Here is a 24,435-nt window from a genome sequence, read left to right as displayed (position 1 = left end):
GACTTGTTTATTACTATATTTACTGGAACTCGATCAAAGGTTTACCAAATGTTTGTATATGACCATATTTGGTTTACTGCATAGTTAAGACGTTTATAGAAGTAACTTTGACTTGCTTATTTGCAGCAGCTTAAAGGTTTTTGCCCTGAGTACCTGTTTAAAGAACTAAAGGTAATCCAGCATATTAGGGAAACATGTGCAAAAGTTTCAGTGATCTTAAGGTGGCACATATAAAAGAACTTAAACATTCTGTACAGGAGCGATTATTACTGCAGGCGTAACTGCAGGTTAGTAAAACGATGACATTTTATTATCAATTCTGTGTAAAACAAAAATGCAATTCTGGTATCCAGTAATAATGTTTCTTTTTTTTTCTTTTATAAATTTAGCACATCCAATTTCGTCCCATCTATCATCCTCCATCTATCCTCCTCTCATTAGTGCGGATTCCTGCTCCTGATCGGGGCCGACGAGGCCGTTCCACGCCTCCTCCGAAATGTGCACAGCCAATCGACCGTCTTATCACCCACACTTGACGAGTGTAGCGTGGCAGAGTACTGTGCACGGAGGATCACACACTCCGCCGCACCCCCTCCCGTCTCCATACAGGCGCCACCGACCAGCCAGCAGAGGGCGCAACCGCCCCGTTCCTGAGAGAGCATCCCCTCCGGTCTCAAGTCCCGCCCCCCCACCCGGACAACAGGCCAATCGTTGTCCGTAGCCGCCCAGCCTCGACCGTGAAGGCAGAGCTGGATTCGAAACGACGCTCCTTCGAAATCCAGCCCTGGTTGCAGCGCGTGTCTTTTACCGCTGCGCCACCTGAGCGGCTCAGTAATAATGTTTCTGTACCAATCAGTTTCAAATAAATACTGGAGGTGGAAGAATGCAAAAGTTTGGGCACCATTTCTTTAATATTCCCCCTCCGGCTGCCTTGATTTTATTATGATCAAGACGGATTTGCAGTGGTGCAACCTGGGATTGGTAGTTTATTCTAAACTACACCTAATTTTCACCTTTGCACTGTTGTTTTAAGCATTTAACACCATGCGGGATGTAACCAAGTTTTGTTTTTCATTACGAAGCTGAAGCTGTACTTGGGGACCGCTCCTCTTCGTCGTCGTCCTCCTCCTCAGGGGTGTCGGGGTAGATGACCAGCAAAGCAGCGGTGATGAAGCCGAGGAAAGACCCCCCGGAGGCCACCATAGGGATGACCCGTACCGTGCCCACGGCCTTCACCACCGCGCCGAGAGCCGACGCCACCAGGATCTGAGAGATGTAAACCTGGCAGGTCAGGATGGCGCAGTCGATGCCGAACCCTCGGCGAGATTTACCCGGACTGTGAAGAATGTACTGTAACGGAAAACCCCCCCCAGTAAATATCGTCGATGAGCAATTATCAATACATTCAAACTCAGACCAACTGGATAAAATAATAATACCTCTTTGATTTCGTGGTACTGCCCCAGCAGAGCGTACGGACAGTACGATATACTCATGGAGACGATTCCCATGCTGCTTATCATCACCATGGCAACGTAGATGTTCGGGAAGATGGCCATCACCGCCGTGCCCACCGCAAAGCCAAAGGTGCCCAGCATGTAGATGATCTTAATGCTTAAGTCATAGTTGTCCAGGTACTTCTGAAGGACAGCTTTGAACAGGAAAAAAAAAATTATTTCTCCCGTCTTCCACTGCCCCACGCCCCCTCCACCGCGTGCGCGGTCCCTTGACCCCTTCTTTTCCGCCTGTGCAGAAGTGGAGGAGCCTCAGGTGTGAATCAGGGTCCTTGCACAGCCATTGACGACACCACCCACTTTATTGGTCCGGTCTCTTCACCCAATTCTGTCTGCACTGCCAATCGTGCCCGCTAGATGGCGCCCAGTTGACCGGTAGCAGAGCCTAATTTCGGGTCAGTAGTAGCCTAGTGTTAAAGGTACTGGACTAGTAATGGAAAGGTCGCTGGTTCAAGCCCCACCACTGCCAGGCTGCTACTGTTGGCTTAGATGATAGCTTAGATGATATATACTCCAGTGTCCTGCACAGAGCCCTGACCTCAGCCCCACTCAACAGCTCTGGAATGAACTGGAACATCAACTGAGGCTCTTACACAAATGCTATACAAAGTCTTGTGAGCAGCCTTGGCAGAAGAGTGGCTGTTTCTCCCACTAATGGTATTTAAATACCATTAGGTTTTTACTTTAGTCCCTGTTTCTGTGTGCTTACGTGCTGGCTGCATCATTCTGTAAGGTTGACGCTCATGCACTGCCCCCCGGCTTGTGTTTAGGGTTCCCCTTTCTTTCTTTTTTATCTGATAACTGGGCAGTCGCAGACGGCCAGAGCAGCCGATCATATTGTGGCTCTCAGTACTGCTCTATCCCTATTCTATCCACTGTCTTCATTGCGGGCTGCAGAGGTTTTCGTCCCATTTGTCTGGCACTTTGTTTTTTATTGTTTTGGACCCCTTATTTATTTACACGTATCCCCTTTTTTGGTAGTGGCTTTTGAGCCACAGTATTGTTCTACCATGCTGAGATATTTTCTTCCTGCATATGCAGAGCTGCATTCACGCGTTACTCACGGCGCGTGACCCACCGCTACACGTCGAATTAAAAACATGAAATATTTCGTCTTTGTGTCGTCTTTGATTAGATACAAAAATACAGTTCAGAAAATTCACCTTTCTGCTTTTCTTTGCATCCTACCTACTGTACAAACCCTCATATGGCTCAGAAAGTGGTGATCTCTGTATCTATACTATGTACACATGATACATTATATATAGGTTTTTACCACATTCCAGTCTTTTATATCATTTGGACTTGACGTCCTCACTGTTTTAACCCTTCTTATGGATTTAAGATCTTGCGAGCATTGTAAAACCTACCTGAGCAGATAGCAGAAGTAAAAGCATAGACGACGAGTCCCCAACAACCCATCTGCACTCCCTTATGGTAGTTCTGAAGATCGGTTGTATTGGTAGCAGCCTATATAGAAATAAATGACATTAATGTTGCCATCTGTTTTTAAAATATGAACTCTTTTATATAAAATAAAGCGTCTGGTACCATCGGGTCCCCTTCGAAGATGACTTGCCCCATGAAGTCAGTGTAGAAAACGGCCTGAGAGATGATGGAAAACCAAGTGAGGAGGTGGCACACGCACAGGCGCCAGAGATGCGGCGGCATCTTCAGCATGGACAACCACATGAGCTTCACGGTCGTGCCGCCTTGCCCTCCGTCCTCGCTCCCGTCGTCTTCGGTCTCGGTGGACGTGCTGCCGCTGTGCTGCATCCTGCGCCGCGCCTGGTGTTTCGCCAACGCGTCGAGGTCGTTCAAGCTCCGCGACGACTCGATGGGGCGTCGACGTGGCCGCTGGAAGCCCATCCGCCCGTGGTAGGTGAAGGTAAAGGAAGGTTGGCGGAAGAAGGAAGGGTGTCTGCGACGCACCGCCACGTTGGAGTGACGGAGGCAAGATCTGTGCTGCTGATTCGTTGGAGCCACGGTGAGAGACGCCGGGTTGCCGTTACCAGCAAGGTCACCAGCGATGACTTTGGTAGAGGCAAAGAATCCGTCTTTATTGTTTGGATCCACTTCGAGGTGGAGGACGGAGCTCTGACTGGCCTGGCAAGCACCGTCATGGCAATTTTTAAATGGCATCTCGGATCTAAAGTTCTCCACATTGTGGAGAAAATACCCATCGAGATCCAGGTCCAGATCAAGCTTGATGGTGGTGTCCGGTACGGCGAGGGCCGAGTCGCTTTTACTCCGCACGTTCAGGAAGTCCATTTGGATCTCTCGCTCAGACTGATCGTCATCGTAAAACTGAAAATCACCCTCCTCGCTAATGAGGTCCAGCCGAGGCCCCGGGCGAGGGCACGAAAGGCCCCTGTTCAGCTCGACGGACGAGGAGCTCTCGGACTCCTCGCCGTCATGCGACTTCTGCCGACGGGGGTCGTACGGATGCTCCTTGATGCTAAAAAGATGAAGTGCAACTGAAATGATAAAGACGATGGACGCGAAGAAGAAGAGCACTTGCTCTTGGGCCTTAAAGGCATGACCCAAGAAGGTGTTCGTCCAGTCCATTCCTCCGAACATGTAGCCCATAGCGCCTCCTAATCCTGGAAATGCAATGACACCACAGGGTTAGGGTTTTCACTCGGGCTTTTCGCTAAGGCCCTACCTAATCATGTCACGGACTGTGAAATGAGACGTCTCCTGTGCAATATGCAAAATTTAAAATGTAACGGTTGTGTTTAACGATTTGTGTAGCGTATATACTACGGGGCGCCCTAGCAACCATACGGCAATAACGACTTTTCTGTGGTGTCGTGTGCTGACAATGTTTGATGTGTGTGTTTACATAGAGTGTATTTTTTTTTATATAAATATTAGAGACGCGCGAGTACCGATACTGGTGTCGGGTATTATCCCGATACCGCGCTCATTAACTCGTACTCGTACTCGCAAACGAGGCTCCGATACTAAACGTCCGATACCGTGAGCCTAGTGCACGTCGCTGCGTTATGCCCGGTTCACACTACACGACTTTTGCCCTGATTTTCGCTCGGCGACTGGTCGGCGCTAGATTTGCCGGCTCGGGAGCGACTCGGCGTTCGAAACTCGGCTCTCGATCGCTAAGTGTGAACTATCCGACGACTCGATCCGACCGGCTCGCCGAGCGCTCGAGTTTTCTAGCACGTCAGATATCTGATCTGAGATGTGCGACTGGGAATGAGTGACACGTCGAACAGCCAATGAGAACGCAGGATACGGTGTGAGGGGAAACGCAGGAGAGGAGTGTAAACAGGTGGGACAGGGGGATAATATAGTTTATATCAGAATACATCAGCACACACACACACACGTTTTACAGTATTTCTGACCTGATCGTTCTCTACAAAACATAACGACAAAACACCAACATTGCAAAAATATTTATTAACCTCCAACTCACTACAGAACGATCCGTGCTGCTCGTGTTGCCAAATCCACTCAGATTCATTTATTTTTCCTCCTTGATTTCATCACGTCAGCGCACAAACACTTTGATCGCTCGCTACTTGTTGACGTGCGTTTTTGGACGTGGTATCATTAAACTTCTCGTCACTTCTCACGTGTGTTTTTGTTTAAAAAAAAAAAACGGTATTCTAAATAGGTATCGGTATCGGCAAGTACAAAAATACATGCACTCGTACTCGGCTGGGAAAAAATGGTATTGATGCATCCCTAATATATATATATATAATTTTCTTTATGCATTTTCTCCCTTTTAGCGCGTTCAATCGCCCGATTGCGTCACGCTTCCTCTCCACCAGTGCCGATCCCCGCTCTGATTGAGGAGAACGAAGCGAACCCACGCCCCCTCCGACACGTGGGCAGCAGCCGTACGCATCTTGTCACCTACACTTTGACGAGTGCAGTGCAGCTCAGCGTTGTGTACGGAGAGACACACCCTGCCCCGAGAGCACTCTCTTCTCATCTCTGCGCAGGCGCCATCAATCAGCCAGCAGAGGTCGTAATTGCGTTAGTTATGATGGAGTCCCTATCTAGATTTTTAATATCCCACCCATATCTGAACAACAGGCCGACCGCTGTTCATGTGGCCGCTCGGCCCAGTCGGCAGGTAGAGCCGAGACTCGATACGATGTATTCGAGATCCCAGCTCTGTTGTTCCAGCGTGTGTTTTACCGCTGCGCCGCCTGAGCGGCCTGTTCGTTCGATTATCGCCAAAGGAGATCAAAGTAAGGAAAGGCCAAATGTTAAACTTCCTGCTGCTGCAACAGCGACTCCTACTGTTCGGTTAAGGCGCGGCACGAATACAAGCCTGCAGCTCTTACTGACATGCATCCATCGCTGTCGTACTAATCACTCACGCATATTGTTGCTGTATGCACATTACCTGCTGCAAAGGCATGAATATTGAGAGCCATGTCCTGCTCTTCTACATCAGCCACGTCCAGCAAGTACGACCTGATCGGTCCATCTAAAGCGTCCAGACAGAAGTCCAGCACCACCACGCCCAGCACTGTCAGGACGATCCCGATGGGCTGGTTACCGGGAAAATCTCCAACAGCCAGACCTTCAGCACGTGCACAAATACAGACATGTTAGAAGTATATACTGTATATATACATAACAGAACAGGTCACATGTTCTTGTCTGCTTAGGTTTTAAAAGTTCTGAATTAGACATCGTACGTGCAAACGACAGATATTAGAGGAGACCTCATTCTCGCCTGCAATAACCTGATAACCAAAGCGAAGCGACAAGCGTTAAAAGATAACCCTTACCCACGACAGATCCATTGAGAAAAAGTGCCACACCCATCAGCACTCCGACACCGAGAGCCAGAATGAAGGGCCTTCTCCGACCCCATTTCAGGGTACACTGATCACTGGCTGAGCCGATCAGAGGAGAGAGGATTAAACCCAAAATTGGGCTAAGGAACCACGTTAGACTGTAGTACTGCTCTGGAAGACCTGAAAAAAACAAGAATGTGAGATTTACTTATAAACTTAACTATATAATACACCGATCAGCCATAACATTAAAACCACCTCCTTGTTTCTACACTCACTGTCCATTTTATCAGCTCCACTTACCATATAGAAGCACTTTGTAGTTCTACAATTACTGACTGTAGTCCACCTGTTTCTCTGCATGCTTTGTTACCCCCTTTCATGCTGTTCTTCAATGGTCAGGACCCCCACAGGACCACCACAGAGCAGGTATTATTTAGGTGGTGGATCATTCTCAGCACTGCAGTAACACTGACATGGTGGTGGTGTGTTAGTGTGTGTTGTGCTGGTATGAGCGGATCAGACACAGCAGCGCTGCTGGAGTTTTTAAATACCGTGTCCACTCACTGTCCACTCTATTAGACACTCCTACCTAGTCGGTCCACCTTGTGGATGGAAAGTCAGAGACGATCGCTCATCTATTGCTGCTGTTTGAGTCGGTCATCTTCTAGACCTTCATCAGTGGTCACAGGACGCTGCCCACGGGGCGCTGTTGGCTGGATATTTTTGGTTGGTGGGCTATTCTCAGTCCAGCAGTGACAGTGAGGTGTTTAAAAACTCCAGCAGCATGGCTGTGTCATCCACTAATACCAGCACAACACACACTAACACACCACCACCATGTCAGTGTCACTGCAGTGCTGAGAATGATCCACCACCTAAATAATACCTGCTCTGTGGTGGTCCTGTGGGGGTCCTGACCATTGAAGAACAGCATGAAAGGGGGTAACAAAGCATGCAGAGAAACAGGTGGACTACAGTCAGTAATTGTAGAACTACAAAGTGCTTCTATGTGGTAAGTGGAGCTGATAAAATGGACAGTGAGACACTACACACTATCAATCGATGATACTGCTTCCCATTGTAACAGCCACCTACCTATCTGTAGCAGCACAGGCGTGACCAGAGCCGTTTCCATCGCGTAGCAGAACTCACGGCCAAACATGATGGTTCCATGCAGAACCCACAGTCGCTTGGGAATGAAACCCTCAGAACTCCGACTAGATGATTCTTCTGAAACGTCCAGCTTCTTCTCCTCGTTCATTTTGCCACTCTGACCCATCCCGGGCTCTAGAGCCACGTGTAGCACTTGTACAGCCTCCGAATCCACGTTCTTCAGCACCATACCGATCCGCCTATGGCTCGACCCGACGACGAAGCTCTATTTCCTGTCCACGATAAACAAACCCGACGTCCTCGTCTGCTCTTATAACATCCGCGGAGATCTTTCATAATCCAGGTGCATTCGACCACATTCGAGCAGAGCTTCTGATTAACCAGCAGTTAAGGCAGAAGTCATGCTGCTCCATATATTACTGCTGAAAGCTTTACCACCTACTGTGGTTGGTACAAATCCATAGATGTGATATAAATCCACAAAAAGTCATGTCTCCCTGTGTCTTAAAGAGCGAGAGAAGTTGAGGAAGGCCGACACAGATATCACCGGAGAGGGATTCGTTAAGATCTAGACGTGAGGGGAGGAAAAAAGTCATTATGCAAGAAGTATGCCAAAGTATGCCAGGGAATACCAAAGGTCAATCATCAGTGGTAATCATTTAAAATACCTGATCTTCACCTGGCAAACATGTGGAAACGTTTACAAATGATTTGTGAATCTCACACATATCCGAGTGCCACAGGTCTCTAACAACAAAATAATTAATTATATAATAAATGATTTATTAAACATCCCTCCTAACTACGTATGAACTAGGGCTGCCGCGATATGTTTATAAATGATCCATTTTAATTTCTACAGCGTTTCCATTCATATAAGCGTTCATATGATTCCCTCAGCACTACCTGCTGTGTGCATGATCTAAATCGTATCTGGTCCAGTCACTGGTTGGTGGCATTAAGGTCAGTCTTAAAAAACACCGTCTGCAGCGGTCAGAGGCCGATTGTAGAGCTTTCAAATAAAAGCTCAAAGTTTTCCACGACCCAAATCATCCAAAGTTTGGTGATACTTAAAACTGGCACAAGCCGCTCAGGTGGCGCAGCGGTAAAAAGAAACGCGCTGCAACCAGGGCTGGATTCTGAGAACGTGGTATCGAATCCAGCCTTGCTTTACCGGTTAGAAGCTGAGTGGCTATATGAGCAACGATTGGCCGGTTGCTCATGTGGGGGGTGGGACAAAGAACCAGATGTGGGTCTCTCTCTGTCAGAACGCGATTGCGTTCTCTGCCGGCTGATTGGAGGCGCTTACACAGAGATGGGAGAGGGTGCCCTTAGGGTGTGTCTCTCCACATGCAACGCTAGGTGGCGCCAAACTCGTCAATGTGTGGGTGGCAAAGATGCATCTGGCTGCTGCTCGTGTTTCGGAGGGGATACGGGTTAGCTTCAATCACCTCCGTCAGGGCAGGGTTCGGCATAGACAGAGAGGAAGCACGATGCTAATTGAACAATTGGATGCGCTAAAAGGGGAGAAAAAGGGGTAAAAATTTATAAAAAATAAAAAAAAACTGGCACAAAACTAAAAGCTGGTTTGTTCACTGTGTAAAGCTTTGATGGTACCACAGCAGCACTAGCACCGTGTCGCACGTCTATATTGTTTCATTAAGCTTCTTAATCAAAGAGATCTTGGGATACCGTATTCCTTAGCGAGTTCAGTTCGACCGCCGCGGTAATAAAAGCTTCTCATGTGAATGCGCCGTAACACTCACCACTGTGTTTACATCACTTAGAATGTGAAGTAAGTGTTGAGTGAATGTGGAGGTTAGAATCTGGGCTCATTCTGTCGTTACCGTACGTCAGACTTAATGAGACGTGGCTACATCTAACTATTTCATTTCTGCTATAAGTTTAAGCACTTTGCTTTGTGTACGGACGCCATAAACACGTGCTGCACTCCGTTTAATATGGAGCGCTTGAGAATGTGATAATATGGACATAAGTATTCTCACCTAAACTAAAACCCGTTACAGCCACAGATTTCAATCATATCAGATTCCCTCACAAACACCTTCCAAGGAATTACAACAAACTGTTTTAGGTAAATGCAACACGCCCTAACAAACCACTTTCAGATTTTATTCCTCATCGTATTTGAGCTCAGCTGTCTTCATCAGGCCTGTTCAACTGAGCATGTGCGAAGGGAGGAACTTACCTTGGCCTGTCATCACCTTGTCTTTCACCTGAAGCCAAAGACAGCTGTAAAACAACAAAAAGCTTTTCATGAGGGCTGTTTATGTAAAGACAACAATTAAACACATTAATCATTATGCAACACACAGATCAGGCATAACATTATGACCGCTGACAGGTGAAGTGAATAACACTGATTATCTCTTCATCACGGCACCTGTTAGTGGGGGGGGATATATCAGGCAGCAGGCGAACATTTTATCCTCAAAGTTGATGTTAGAAGCAGGAAAAATGGGCGAGTTTGACGAGGGTTAAATTGTGATGGCTAGACGACTGGGTCAGAGCATCTCCAAAACTGCAGCTCTTGTGGGGTGTGTCCCGGTCTGCAGTGGTCAGTATCTATCAAGAGTGGTCCAAGGATGGAACAGTGGTAAACCGGCGACAAGACTCATTGATGCCCGTGTGGTCCGATCCAACAGACGAGCTGCTGTAGCTCAAACTGCTGAAGAGGTTCATGCTGGTTCTGATAGAAAGGTGTCAGAATACACAGGGCATCTCAGTTGCCGGGCTGTTTTGGCAGCAAAAGGGGGACCAACAGCGTGTCTTTAACTCCATGATCGCATTAATGATTTGCACTTATCCGACTCTTGGTTTATGAGCATATTTTTAAATTAATCCACCCTGAACAAAAAAGTAAAATGTTCAAAGTTTACATAGAATAAAGTGAGCTAATATGCCCAAAACAATACCAAATTTGAGTTTCTTTACGTCCTCAGAAGGAACGACAGCATGTGCTGGATCACAAATATACAAGTAAAACATCTAATATCTGGTTATATGTCCCTAATCTCTTCTCACAGTGATCAGTCACACTTCAAAGCTTCTGAAAGAAATCTTGATGGATCTTTGACCACCCTACGTGACGGAATGTTGGTTTACTGGTAGGGAATTGATGGTTTAGTACATTCCACGTGAACTTGAAAAGGCTCAGGCCAGCTCAGTCTTCTTACTGAGACCACTGTGTCACGTAGAGAAACAGAGGCTTTAAAAGGCCGACACCAAACGCCCAGAGGAAACCCACGCGGACACGGGGAGAACATGCAAACTCCACACAGAAAGGACCCGGACCGCCCCGCCCGGGGATCGAACCCAGGACCTACTTGCAGTGAGGCGACAGTGCCGCCCACCGAGTCTTACTGACTGTGGCAAAGAGGTTTCACCGTATCATGTAAAGAAACAGAGACTTCAAAAGGCCGACACGGAATAACGATACTTTAGAAAATGTAATTGCTAATTTCAATTTCTGATCTCTGGGGGTGAAGGAAATTGGGGTAAAGTGTGTGTGTGTGTGGGTGCAGACACCCAACCTGCTTAAACTGCTTCATTAAGAACAAACCCATGCAAAAAATGCTGTTTTTGTGGTAAATCAGGGGTTGTAACCTACACAGCATGAGATACAAACCTGCAAATAGGACCTTCACCTTGCTCGTTCACTAACAGCTGTGTAAAATATAACTGGTACCAGCACAACTTAAAATATTATTATATTATTAATAAAAATGTAGTGTAATTGTGCAGTGACGAAAAAACAAATAGTGAATGAAGCAAAGGAGCTCACCTTGGCACAGAGAGACTTACGCAAGCCGGATATACAGTCATTGTGTCAAACAAAAGGTTTTAAATTTGACTCACTCAGGAACAGATAGACAGACAGACTTTTAAAACCCATATGCTTATTTTTTTAAGATAAGTAATGAGGTGTTGAAATGTACCAGTCTCCTTGTGCTAGTTACATGTACTTTTTACTCTGACATACCTGATTTTTTTAAAAACCTGTGCACAGACCTGGCTTTCCTCCATGTACTGCATCTTTCAGACACTGCTGAGTGCAGTCAAACTATCCCTATTTATGTTATACCAGAAAAAAACAGGAATTCCTGCCAATGTATTTATTTATTTATTAGGATTTTAACGTCAAGTTTTACACACTTTGTTTACATTCATGACAGAAACGTTAGATTCATCAGTTCACAAGTTTATATCAAACACAGTCATGGACAATTTAGTGTCTCTAATTCACCTCACTTGCACGTCTTTGCACTGTGGAGGGAAACCGGAGCTCCCGGAGGAAACCCACTCAGACACGGGGAGAACATGCAAATTCCGGACAGAAAGGACCTGTACCGGCCCATCTGGGGATGGAACCCATGACCTGCTTGCTGTGAGGCGACAGTGCTACCCGCCTCTTATATCTTTCTATAGTTCTTACATTTCTAATTTTTTAATATATGTATAAACACTTTTCATAGCTCTTTATTCCTGAAAGTTGATGTAACAGGCCATCTTATCTAATCTAATCTAATCTAATCTAATCTAATGAGTGTAGTCAAACTAGCCCTATTTATATAATCCATGAGGGGAAAAAAAGGAAGATAATTTCTGCCAATTTCACTTGTTGAAACTTGATTAAAGCCCTAATTTAAACACTTTTCAGAGCTTTTTATTCCTGAAAGTTGATGTAACATTGCAAATTCCCCCCAGTGGGATAATAACAGCCTATCTAATCTAATCTAATCTAATGAGTGTAGTCAAACTAGCCCTATTTATGTCATCCATTAGAAAAAAAAAAGGAATTTCTGCCAATTTCACTTGTTGAATGACACTTGTAGAGCCATCAAATACAAAAAAACAGGCCTGTAAATTGTTTGTTTCAGTAGATTTTTTAAGAAAACATGAAACTACTGATGTATTAAAGTTACATTTGTAAAATAGAGAGCTGCAGAAATCAGTAGCTTCGAGAACACAGACCCCCTCGACAAGTGTAATAAGGTCCTGAGCAACTCAAGTCTGTTATTAACCCTTAACCTCTGAGAAATAGAATCTTTAGAAATAGAAGTTTTATTTTAAACGTATCGTGTTTAAATTATTAATACTAATCAGACAATACCAGACTGAATCTAGTTTTGTTTACTGTTTAGCTGCCTCGGTTCGCTCGTTAGCAATTTAGCCACTAACCTGTTTATCTAAACTGCTCATATTAGAACACAGTTATGAACCTGCTGCGGAAAATTACACTTTAATTAAGAAGTTACACAACAGCATTTGTAATGAATGTCAGGTTGCAAGGTTATACTGTTAATTTGCAAACTAACTATGGGTAAGTTAAGGTTATTTAACGAGCTAGCTGCTGTGTTAAAACTGTACAGCTTGTACAGTCGGATTGTTGTTTCCTATACGCTAAGCTACACAGCTAACCTGACGTTCCTCACTCAGGTGTCGTGTCAAACTAACACGCTTTTTAATATATCTTCCTCTCAAATAAATCACATTCTCGTTGATAAAACAGAATTAGACACGATTGTTGTAAATAAATGTTTAATATCTTACCAGCCGATCAAACTCATTTCGTCCACATCAGCTCTAAAAGCTCCACTAGTCTTTTGTGTACGGCGGGTTGCCAGGCACTCGGCTCTCAAAATCCCCGTTTCCCTTAAATACGGTACTACCTTTCACCGACAGGCAGGCGGAGAAACATTCAACATGTTTAGTCAAGTTTAAAGGATCAAATTACACACTAACACGCTAAATAAAATGAACTTGTTATTACAGATATGTAAACGTGCAAAATAACAAAGTAAATATGTTCTAGACAACTGTTAAATAGCTGAACTTATGATGTTTTAGATCATCGTCCAGGTGTAGAAACTAGTCTGATTTAAGCTAATTCAGGCTATAAGCTAATTAATAAACAATGAATTACAACAACAAATAATAATAATATTAATAATAACAATTCCCTATGCTTAATGGCTGTCAAATGTGTTATTCTTATTATTTTTATAAGGTTTTTGATCAAATGCGCCTTCTGTTTTTGTTGAACCCTTTAATGGTCTGCTGAACCACTTGGTTGATCTTACTTTGAGTCTCAATTCTTGGGTACATACAGTATGAGCTGTATTTAAATAATCATGTTTGGGCACTGGGTGGCACGGTGGGTAGCACTGTCGCCTCACAGCGAGAATGTCCTGGGTTCGATTCCCAGGTGGGGCGCTGCGGGTCCTTTCTGTGTGGAGTTTGCATGTTCTCCCCGTGTCTGCGTGGGTTTCCTCCGGGGGCTCCGGTTTCCTCCCACAGTCCAAAGACGTGCAAGTGAGGTGAATTGGAGACACAAAATTGTCCATGACTGTGTGTGATATAACCTTGTGAACTGATGAATCTTGTGTAATGAGTAACTACTGTTCCTGTCATGAATGTAACCAAAGTGTAAAACATGACGTTAAAATCCTAATAAACAGACCTTAAATTCAACATATTCAGCTTCTTGTTTTAAAAAATGTATTTATTTAATTTCAAATTAACAATGAACAGCAGCTTTGTTCAGCGCTCGGCTTGAGCGGTGCAGTAAAACGTCATCAAAGTGTGAATATGAGACGAATCTGCATTTGTGTCGAATAACCGTCAGATCCAGTCTGAAAGCTGTGTATGTATCTGTGTTTATCTGGATTTTCCTCCCTGTTTCACTTTTAAACTTGTGTTACAGCTCGAGCTTCTGAGAAATTATGAGAATCAGAATCAGCTTCTCCCAGAGTCTAAAACGCTGCTGGTTCAAAATAAAGCTTAACGTGGTTTAATGTAATAAAAGAAGGAGACAGGAGCACTAAACTTCTCTTCATTATTACTGCTCATAAGTTCCTCCACTAATCACATTCCTCACTCGTTTTAGTACAGTAAGTCATGTTAAGCTTTGTGCACCGGCAAATCCAGCGCAAAAGCCATTGTGCCGCTTCTCATGTGAATGCGCCGGTACTGAATGGAATACGGTATTCCAAGATCGAGCATCTCCACCATTAAGAAGCGTAAGGAAACAATAAAGAAGTAAAGCTAAAGTGCAGCTTTTATTGTATCCTGTTTTTAACTGTATTTCAGTGTGTTTATAATATATTTGTGTTATTTTCAGTGCATAAGTGTCAAAAACAACCTCATTATTTTACATGAGTAAAATAGCTGCAGCTCCACGGGACCATGGACGCATTAACAGGTTTCCCAAACATCCTTATGGGAAAAAATACCCTTGAAACTCGACGCCACTCCCAGAACCAACTGACATTGAGTTTCAAGGTACCACTGTAATAATTATACTTCCCCATACTTAACAGCTGTCAAATGTGTTTGTGTTTTTACTAAATGCCTTGCTTAGTGCTTATGGCCAAATGCAACCTCATTTAAAAAAAAAAAGTTGGGGTATTTTGCAATAAAAATCTGTGTTTTCTTCATTCTTTTAAATCTTCACATTAAATTGACGAAGGTACAAAGAACATTTCCTGTTTTCACTGACCAGCTTTCTGTATTTTGCTGACAACCTTTTGTATTTCGCTGACAACACAAAAAAGTCAGGAGGTATGTTCACCACTGTTACATCACTGGAAACTGAGAGTACTTACTGTTCTCATTTTTGCTTGATACAAGACCTCAACAGTCTGTGGTTGTCGTTGTCTGATTCTCCTCTTCATAATGCACCATACATTCTCAATAGGAGACAGATCTGGACTGCAGGCTGGCCAGTCAAGCACGGGCACTCTGTGCTTATAAAACTATGCTGTTGATGGCTGCATATGCTGCTCTAAAATTTTAATATACGCCTCTGCTTCAATTTCACCTTTTACACACATGCATACCATACCATAACAAATTAGCTTTTGCACTACGCTGAAATATACCTCATCTGACCACAGCACATGATTTATTGTACATACTGTGTAAGTTAAACATTAGGTAACATTAGGTAACATCAGCTTCCTTTTTATCATCACGCCTTCACACACACACTAGAGGGGCAACACAACGAAGGAACATACAAGGTAAATAGACCGGGTAATACAAGATGGACTGACTCACTAATTACCCTCACGTTCATCCCCTACCTTTGCCCTTCAAGCTTTCACCTAAAGCACATCCCACTTGTCACACACAGAGTATATCCGGGAAACACTGACCTTTTGTGCAATAACTTTATTGTGTTTCCTGATTTTTAAGGTTTTACATACTGTATAATTGCTATTATTAAGCATCAGTCTACACTTAATCAACTGTAGTGTCAAAGTGAGTTCTTCAAAATCAGCTATAACATTAAACCCATCTCCTTGTTTCTACACTCACTGTCCATTTTATCAGCTCCACTTACCATACAGAAGCACTTTGTAGATCTACAATTACTGACTAGCCAATCTGTTTCTCTACATACCTTTTCAGCCCTCTTTCACCCTGTTCTTCAATGGTCAGGACCCCCAGAGGACCACCACAGAGCAGGTATTATTTAGGTGGTGGATCATTCTCAGCACTGCAGTGACACTGACATGGTGGTGGTGTGTTAGTGTGTGTTGTGCTGGTATGAGTGGATCAGACACCGTGTCCACTCACTGTCCACTCTATTAGACACTCCTACCTAGTCGGTCCACCTTGTAGATGTAAAGTCAGAGACGATCGCTCATCTATTGCTGCTGTTTGAGTCGGTCATCTTCTAGACCTTCATCGGTGGTCACTGGACAATGCCCACGGGGCGCTGTTGGCTGGATATTTTTGGTTGAGTGACAATGAGGTGTCTGATCCACTCATACCAGCACAACACACACTAACACACCACCATCATGTCAGTGTCACTGCAGTGCTGAGAATGATCCACCACCTAAATAATACCTGCTCTGTGGTGGTCCTGTGGGGGTCCTGACCATTGAAGAACAGGGTGAAAGTGGGCTAACAAAGCATGCAGAGAAACAGATGGACTACAGTCAGTAATTGTAGAACTAAAAAGTGCTTCTATATGGTAAGTGGAGCTGATAAAATGGACAGTGAGTGTAGAAACAAGGAGGTGGTTTTAATGTTATGACTGATTGGTGTACACTGGTACACCCTCATACTGGAAGCTTTCCCTTTTAAGTTGGATTCATATTCATCATTATCGTGTTGTTAGTTATAGCAAAGAAAGTGCCCGAGCCTCTGGATGTTTTCTGCATGCTAATAAAATCACCGCTGGTTTGTTCTGTCTCTGCTTTACGGAAGAACCTCCTCACGGTTGACTGGAAGTTGGTGGTGATGAAACAATAGACCACAGGATCCAGGCAGCTGTTCAGGCTGCTGAGGGTGACAGTTACATGGTAGACTATCACGTGGTGCGGCAGATCCGGATGAAAGTAGACTATGACCTGACAGACGTGAAACGGTGTGAAGCAGACAGTGAAGATGAGCAGTACGGTGATGAGGAGCTGCACAGCCTTCATGCGTCTCTCCCTGCTCCGCTGCATCAGGCCTGGGCCGGACAGCGCGCACGTGATTCTAACTGTGAACACCACAATGATCAGCAGTGGTAAGAAGAACTCGAAGACGGTCAGCGTGAACAGCTTTGACACGCAGCAGGCAGAATGCTTGATCGCCGTGGTGAGGAAAGCGTAGGTGACTACGACGGCGAATAGCCAGATGCAAATGCAGATTATTTTAGCGACACTGGGGCTGCGCCACTTGTGCGATGCTTCCACTTGTACGATGGCGAGGTAACGGTCCACGCAGATACTGGTGAGGAACAGGATGCTGCAGTACATGTTCACAAAGTAGCTAAATATATGGACGTAAGAGCAGTTCAAGCACTTGCCTCCGCTGTAATAGAGTATGATACGTGTAGGAAGTGACAGATTTACCAGGAGGTCAGTGATGGCCAGATTAATGGTATAAATAACAGAAGTGGTCTTGAGTTTTGTCCGGAAACAGAAGATGTACAAAGCCAGGCTGTTCAGCACCATTCCAACCATAAAGATCAAAGAGTTTATGACCAGTAGGGCAATCCACAGGCTGTAGAAGTCATTATAGAGGCCCTCATCCAGGTGGACCAGTCTTTGCAGATAGGGTTCCCGGTATGGCAGGGAAACGTTGGTGGTGAGCGGTGGAGTCAGCGTTGCTGAGATGTTCAAAGATAACGACTTTTCAGATTTGCTGACGTCCATGCCTCTCAGATTAGCTGTGTGCCTGTAACATGAGAGAAGAAAAGCACATGACTTCACTCCTTATCTCAGTGCGTAGCTATTTTATTCCTTTCTTGTGTAATTATCCTCGTGTAATTACAGATTATGATGTAATGCCACATTCCATAAACGAGGTAATAATCATATAACGTAGTAACCCTTGCCCACAGTTTCATACAATAATTACAGTGGTATCTCCAGGTCAGCATCACCTTACGTTATGCAACATGCTCCAAAGTGACGCACTACATGCTCATACACTGATCAGCCATAACATTAAAACCACCTCCTAGTTTCTACACTCACTGTCACTTTGTACTTCTACAATTACTGACTGTAGTCGATCTATTTCTCTGCATACTTATATTACCCCCTTTCATGCTGTTCTTCAATGGTCAGGACCCCCACAGAGCAGGTATTATTTAGGTGGTGGATGATTCTTAGCACTGCAGTGACACTGACATGGTGGTGGTGTGTTAGTGTCCACTCACTGTCCACTCTATTAGACACTCCTACCTAGTTGATCCACCTTGTAGATGTAAAGTCAGAGACGATCGCTCATCTATTGCTGCTGTTTGAGTCGGTCATCTTCTAGACCTTCATCAGTGGTCACAGGACGCTGCCCACAGGGTGCTGTTGACTGGATATTTTAGGTTGGTGGACTATTCTCAGTCCAGCAGTGACAGTGAGGTGTTTAAAAACTCCAGCAGCGTGCTGTGTCTGATCCACTCATACCAGCATAACACACCAACACACCACCATGTCAGGGTCACTGCAGTGCTGAAATGGTGGTCCTGTGGGGGTCCTGACCATTGAAGAACAGGGTGAAAGGGGGCTAACAAAGCATGCAGAGAAACAGATTGACTACAGTCAGTAATTGTAGATCTACAAAGTGCTTCTATATGGTAAGTGGAGCTGATAAAAGTGACAGTGAGTGTAGAAACAAGGAGGTGGTTTTAATGTTATGGCTGATCAGTGTATTCCAAATACGAACATATGCAACCACTTTTCTATGGGAACACAAGTGCTTCACAAAATGCAAGAGTTTACAAAATGCTTTCAGACTAATTATAGGGACGGTAAGAGACAAGCTAGCTGTTGCTCAAAAAAGTTGAAAAATGACATTTACATTTTCGGCATTACTAGCTTACTAGTCCAGTACCTTAACCACGAGGCTGCAACTGCCCTAAAGAAAAGCTGGGACATTTGTAAAATGTGATTAAAAGCAATAGTCAGTGTTTTCAGCACTTAGTATCCTTAGTTCCCATATGAAATGAACAGTAAAGGTAATGTAACACCGTGGTAAACTGTGGTAAGTTGAAACATTATTCATTTATTCATTCATAGTCTGTTTTACCACCTCTGCATCCTATTCAGGGTCACTGTGGGTCCAATTCACTGGGTGAAAGATAGGAAAAACCACAGACAGGTTGCCGGAGCACCCGGAGGAAACCCACGCAGACACAGGGAGAACATGCAAACTCCACACAGAACGGAAACGGACCGCCCCACCTGGGGATCGAACCCAGGACCTTCTTGCTGTGAGGCGACAGTGCTACCCACCAAGCCACCCTTGTTGAAATGTTAGTATTGCATTAAAACACTGCACTTGTTTTCACCGGACATTTTTGAAATAAACACACTAAATGACAGTATTTTTGTTTGAAATATCAGTAGTTCATATAATAAATGTACATTTTACCTCTAATACCAAGCTAAAAATAGTAAAAGCTAGAGAAACTGATCATTTAGCAGTGGGGTCTCAATTTAGAAAACCCACAATAAATAATTAATAAATACTAATGAACTAACCAAAAAATCCCAGCAGATATTACTGAACTCACATGTTGGAAATACAGGTTTATGTAAATGGTAAACAATGAATAAAATGATGTATCATTTATTCATTATTAGTCTAGTATAGTCTAGCACCAAACTGTCTGATCGATGACCAAAGAACATGCATGAAGTATGAAGTATGAAACAAGGACTTACCCACACATTTAGAAGATCATGGTTGAGCTCTTCAGGTCATGATCCAGTGTTAAACAGATTTAAAGCATCGTACTTTTACACTTTAATACTTTTATACTACCCCAACACTAACACATGTTTTCAGAATGTCCTCTGTATGACACTAAAGCCCAGTCGTGGTGCGATGCCTCATTCCTCACCCCGGTGTCTGCTGCTCCTTCCACAGATACTCTGCATTGCTCTATCGTTCCTCTCCCACCCCTCAATTCCTGACCCCTCCCTTTGTCCCAAAGTTTGCATTAACTCAACATTAACGTAACATCACATCTGACATCACAAATCATTCAAATCACAAGTGTCTTTAAAGAATAAAAAAAGAAAAGAACGTTCTTTATCTTTTTATGTTTGCTACTAGATTGGTAGCCTAGTGGGTAGAGCTGCTGGTTACCAATTAGGAGGTTGTGGTTTTGAATCCCAGCTCTGCCATGCAGCCACTGTTGGGCCCTTGCTATGCAATGGCTGACTAAACTGTACTGTAATGTATATATGACAAATAAAGGTGTTCCATCTGCTGTGGATTATTATTATTATTACATTTGGGTGGTGGGAAGCTTATGAATGGAAATGGGAGTGGAAAGAAAGAGACATTGCTGCACATCGTTCTATGGACAGACGAGAACTTTAAAAAGAGGCACTGTGTGTTCGGAGACATGAAAGTCCCACACATGAACCAAAACCTTACCCAAACTACAAAACGTGGTGGAGGAGGCATGACATTTACATTTAGCAGATGCTTTTATCCAAAGCGACTTACAGTGCTGTGATCATATACTGTCTGAGCAATTAAGGGTTAAGGGCCTTGTTCAAGGGCCCAACAATGGCAACCTGGCAGTGGTGGGGCTTGAACCAGTGACCTATCGATTAATAGTCCAGTACCTTAACCGCTAGGCTAAAACTGCCCTGATGGCATGTTGGTTTGGGGTTGGTTTGCTGCTGTCAGGCCTGGTTAGCTGGTTAACAATTTTACAGTACAGGAGAAAGCAGGGTATCAACTGTCATCAAACCTCAACCATCAACCTTTAAATCAGAACAAGAATAAAATATGTGCGTTTTGAAATATTTTAGGATCCAGACCATAAGTGAACTGAAATGAAGAGGGCTGCTCATGGACAAAATCCCAGACTGATCTTGAATTTCTACTCGCTCTTGATCATGGCTGACCAGCAGCTACAGGAAACGTTATTGCGGCTTAAGGAGGTTTTACCAGTAATTCACTACAAACAGAAAAGCTGGGACGAATGATTTGTTAGGCACTAGTGGGTAGAGCTTTATGCTATCCCTTGAGTAAGGCCCTTAACCCTGTCTGCTCCAGGGGTGCAGTGTAATGACTGACCCTGCGCTCTGACCTCAGCTTCCAAACAAGCTGGAATATGCAGAAAACGAACTTAACTGTATTTTGTAGATACAGTATGAACAAATTTCAATCTGATTTCTGCAACACACTCAAAAGAAGTTGGAACAGGATCACTTCTCCCATTAATTTCTATTGTCCATTTGGGACCTAAGAACACTAAATGTTGCAGTTTTGCACCTTTTGCTAAAATCGATCTGAAAGGTCCTTTTTGTCCTTGGCATGCAAAGCTTAATGTCCTTTGTTGGACATGGATTCATATAATCACAGCACATTTCCACTTCTTTCTATCTTTCTGTCCATCTGAGACAAGCTTAGAGAATATGTGACTAATTCTGCATAGAATTGATGTCTGACTTTCTCTTCCTGGTTGCATTTCTTGATGCGGCGGTAAACTGTGTTAAATGACAACGGTTTTCCGAAGTACTCTCAATCTCATGCAGCTATATTAGTACAGTAAGATAATAGTTTCTTATGCAGTGCCATCTGAGGGTCTGAAGACAGTGGTTTTCTATGTACTGTTCCTCTATACAAACTGAGATTTGTCCAGATTTATTGAATCTTTTAACAATATTATTTATAGTAGATGGCAAAGCTTGCTTTGATAAATGTTTTTTTTTAATTGATTGACAATTCTCTTGTGAGATACAACCCATCTAAGATTGCAAAGACTAAACCCTTGAAGCCCAATTTTTGTACTTCAACTTGCCACAAATTCACATGCCTGAATGATTGAATGTTTCAAACGTGTTATTATAACACTGCCTAAATGTTTCCATCTTATTTTGCCCGTCCCAACATTTTTTAGTTCATCACAGACTTCAAAAGTTGTTTATATTTATACAAATACATTCAAGTTGATCGGTCGTACACACTCCAGCTTAGACTGTAAATGAATCGATGTGTAGAAAATTAAAAATGACATTAAATGTGACATATCACCTGTAGGTGATGAAGCTCTGTAATCACAGTGATTAGAAGCAAAAGCACAGGATACATTTATACTAATAGACGTCTCGGAAGCTCTCTCACATTTCCTGTCAGGAAATTCATCCTGTTTCATCTGCCAAAACTCCGTTCTTTCTGTTCCAGAAATCCCTGCTACAGTGAATTTAGGATCCAACAGCACGATGCTTCAGATTTCTAATTTAACTCTGCATGAATATAAACAGTGTGTGTTTACCTCACTCATTCACTCACGCTTATCCAATCAGGGTCGCAGGGGGGTTGTGGAGCCTATCCCAGCTTTTCAATGGGCGCAAGGCACACAGTAACACCCTGGACGGGGCGCCAGTCCATCGCAGGGCAGACACTCACACACACACCCATACACACATTCACTTATAAGGCAATTCAGTGTCCCCAATCAACCTGACTGCATGTTTTTGGACTGTAGGAGGAAACCGGAGCTCCTGGAGGAAACCCACGCAGACACGGGGAGAACATGCAAACTCTGCACAGAAAGGACCCGGACCGCCCCACCTGAGGATCGAACCCAGGAACTTCTTTCTGTGAGGCCACTGTGCCATCCAGTGTGTTTACCTTGTGTGTTAAATGCTCTTGCTGGTCAGGCTGGTCCTCGTCACGATGGTCTGGGTGAACGGATTAATAACAGAGGTTTTAAACTTACAGGCTGGTCCTTTCTGGTCATTATGCATGAAGGTGACAGCTCAAGGCATATTTTGACAGATATGATATGAGATACGAGACAGATATGAGATAATATCCATTATGATATTTGCAAAATGATATTTCTTATTGTGTTAAACGGCTTTTTATGAAGATAATCTTTAGTCATTCTTGTGACAAGTGCACTGAAACCTCTTAGGACATCACTGATATAAGCCCGGGGTGTAAACACTTTCTAACTTTATACAGGCCAGGGCGTAAAAAAAAAAAAAACCTACAGCGTGACACTGATCTGACCCCCTGGTACCATCTTCAGAGCGGAAAATTACTCGGCAGGAAATTGAGTCATTTTGGTGGAATCGATATCCCAAGCCTCTGCTTTTCATCAGCCTAGTGAGGTTAAAGTCGCGTCTCTGACAGGTGGAACACGCCGAGGACACTGTCGAGCCGGCGGCCTGAAGGATAAGAATAAACACACCGAGAGAAACGAGAACAGAGAGTGCACCCTCCAAAACGTACATCAGGATTAATATCTGCTCAGAAGTATGTGGACACCTGACCATGAGCTTGATAAGCAACCTTTTTAAAGCATGTGCATTAATATGTAGGTTTAACCTTAAAGACTTTCAATCAGCCTTCAATCTGGGAAAGCTTGCCACTAGATTTTGAAGACTGATGTTAGAGTGAAATCGAGTAGCCTAGCGGTTCAGGTACTGGATAAGTAATCAAAAGGTTGCTGGTTCAAGCCCCACCACTGGCAGATTGCCACTGTTGGGCCCTTGAGCAAGGCCCTTAACCCTCAATTGTTTAGACAAAACACTGTCACAGTACTGTAAGTCACTTTGGATAAAAAGCGTCTGCTAAATGCTAAAAGAGTAAATGTAACTGCAGTTATAATTAATACCAAGGGTGTTTAATAGGATTAAGATCAGGGCTTTGTACAGGCCAGGTCCTCTACACAATCCTCACTGTAAAAAGATGCTGGTACAGGAAGGGGCCTTTCCCAAACTGGTGTCAGTGTTGGAAGAATAATCTATTATATACGAGGGTTCTTCAAAAAGTTTCTACACTTTTTAAATTCTATTTATTAGGAATTTTTAATAAACAAATAGCATCACTTTTCTACATCGTCGCATTTTTCTAGCGTCGTACCAACGTTTTTATGCCATCAGCAAAACATGCTTTTGGTTGAGCTCGTAGCCGCTCATGCGCCGCTGCTTTCACATCATCATCACATGAAAATCTTCTACCCCTTAAAGCTTCGTCGAGCGTCCAAAAAGGTGGAAATCAGATGGAGCTAAATCCGGACTATAAGCGTCTCAGTCACGACTGATTACTCCTACTACTACACCATCACTACTTATAACCACAACATAAAAGTGCATTTAGCAGACAATTATCCAAAGTTAAACAGGCCCAGTTGTTAAGAGATTAAGACGTATAAAACCTTTGACACTGGTCTGTCATGATGTGAAAAACATACACCATGAGCCATACATTGAGAAGTCCAGTGGCTTTAACAGGCATATCATGATTTGGATCCACAGGTCCACCTTGGAAAGAATAGTGCAACGAATCCAAAGACTTTCTGACTGGTGTCCTGATTAATAAGATAAATAAAACTTTATTTTTCATTCTGATGGAAGTGGTCTCTTTTAGAATGACACAGTTTCACCCAGTAATCATCATCATCATCATCATCGAAATACTTATTAACACTTGTGGTCTGTTTACAGCAACTTTACTGTCTTGTTATCTGGGGTCCCAGTGTTTTCCCAGTGAGTACAATAAAATTACACTGAATTCAAAGT

The 24,435-nt window shown here is 43.7% G+C and overlaps 2 protein-coding genes across 2 annotated transcripts; both read right to left on the bottom strand.

Annotated features, from left to right (window-relative positions):
• Nucleotides 1–690: 690 nt before the first annotated feature.
• Nucleotides 691–7,849, bottom strand: slc45a4b (solute carrier family 45 member 4b). The gene is made up of 7 exons (XM_062992440.1): nt 7,397–7,849; nt 6,290–6,478; nt 5,899–6,078; nt 3,066–4,117; nt 2,885–2,984; nt 1,440–1,651; nt 691–1,350 (listed from the first exon to the last, which is right to left on the bottom strand). The coding sequence occupies exons 1-7, from the start codon at nt 7,641–7,643 to the stop codon at nt 1,075–1,077; spliced, it is 2,256 nt and encodes a 751-aa protein (XP_062848510.1). The 5' UTR covers nt 7,644–7,849; the 3' UTR covers nt 691–1,074.
• Nucleotides 7,850–16,530: 8,681 nt separating this feature from the next.
• gpr20 (G protein-coupled receptor 20) lies at nt 16,531–17,839 on the bottom strand. The gene is made up of 2 exons (XM_062991565.1): nt 17,823–17,839; nt 16,531–17,614 (listed from the first exon to the last, which is right to left on the bottom strand). Exons 1-2 carry the CDS (start codon nt 17,837–17,839, stop codon nt 16,531–16,533), a joined length of 1,101 nt encoding a protein of 366 aa, XP_062847635.1.
• Between the last annotated feature and the right edge of the window lie 6,596 nt (nt 17,840–24,435).

This window comes from Trichomycterus rosablanca, chromosome 3 (genome assembly GCF_030014385.1).
Source record: "Trichomycterus rosablanca isolate fTriRos1 chromosome 3, fTriRos1.hap1, whole genome shotgun sequence".
Lineage (NCBI taxonomy): Eukaryota > Metazoa > Chordata > Actinopteri > Siluriformes > Trichomycteridae > Trichomycterus > Trichomycterus rosablanca.
This window is presented reverse-complemented; position numbering and strand designations above follow the sequence as displayed.

Excerpts from the sequence above, each read along its gene's own strand:
- slc45a4b (XM_062992440.1), bottom strand. The coding sequence starts at position 7,643 with ATGGTGCTGAAGAACGTGGATTCGGAGGCTGTACAAGTGCTACACGTG. Across the intron at positions 4,118-5,898 it reads TATTCATGCCTTTGCAGCAG|GATTAGGAGGCGCTATGGGC; the intron begins GTAATGTGCATA and ends TTGCATTTCCAG. Across the intron at positions 1,351-1,439 it reads AGTACCACGAAATCAAAGAG|TACATTCTTCACAGTCCGGG; the intron begins GTATTATTATTT and ends TTTCCGTTACAG.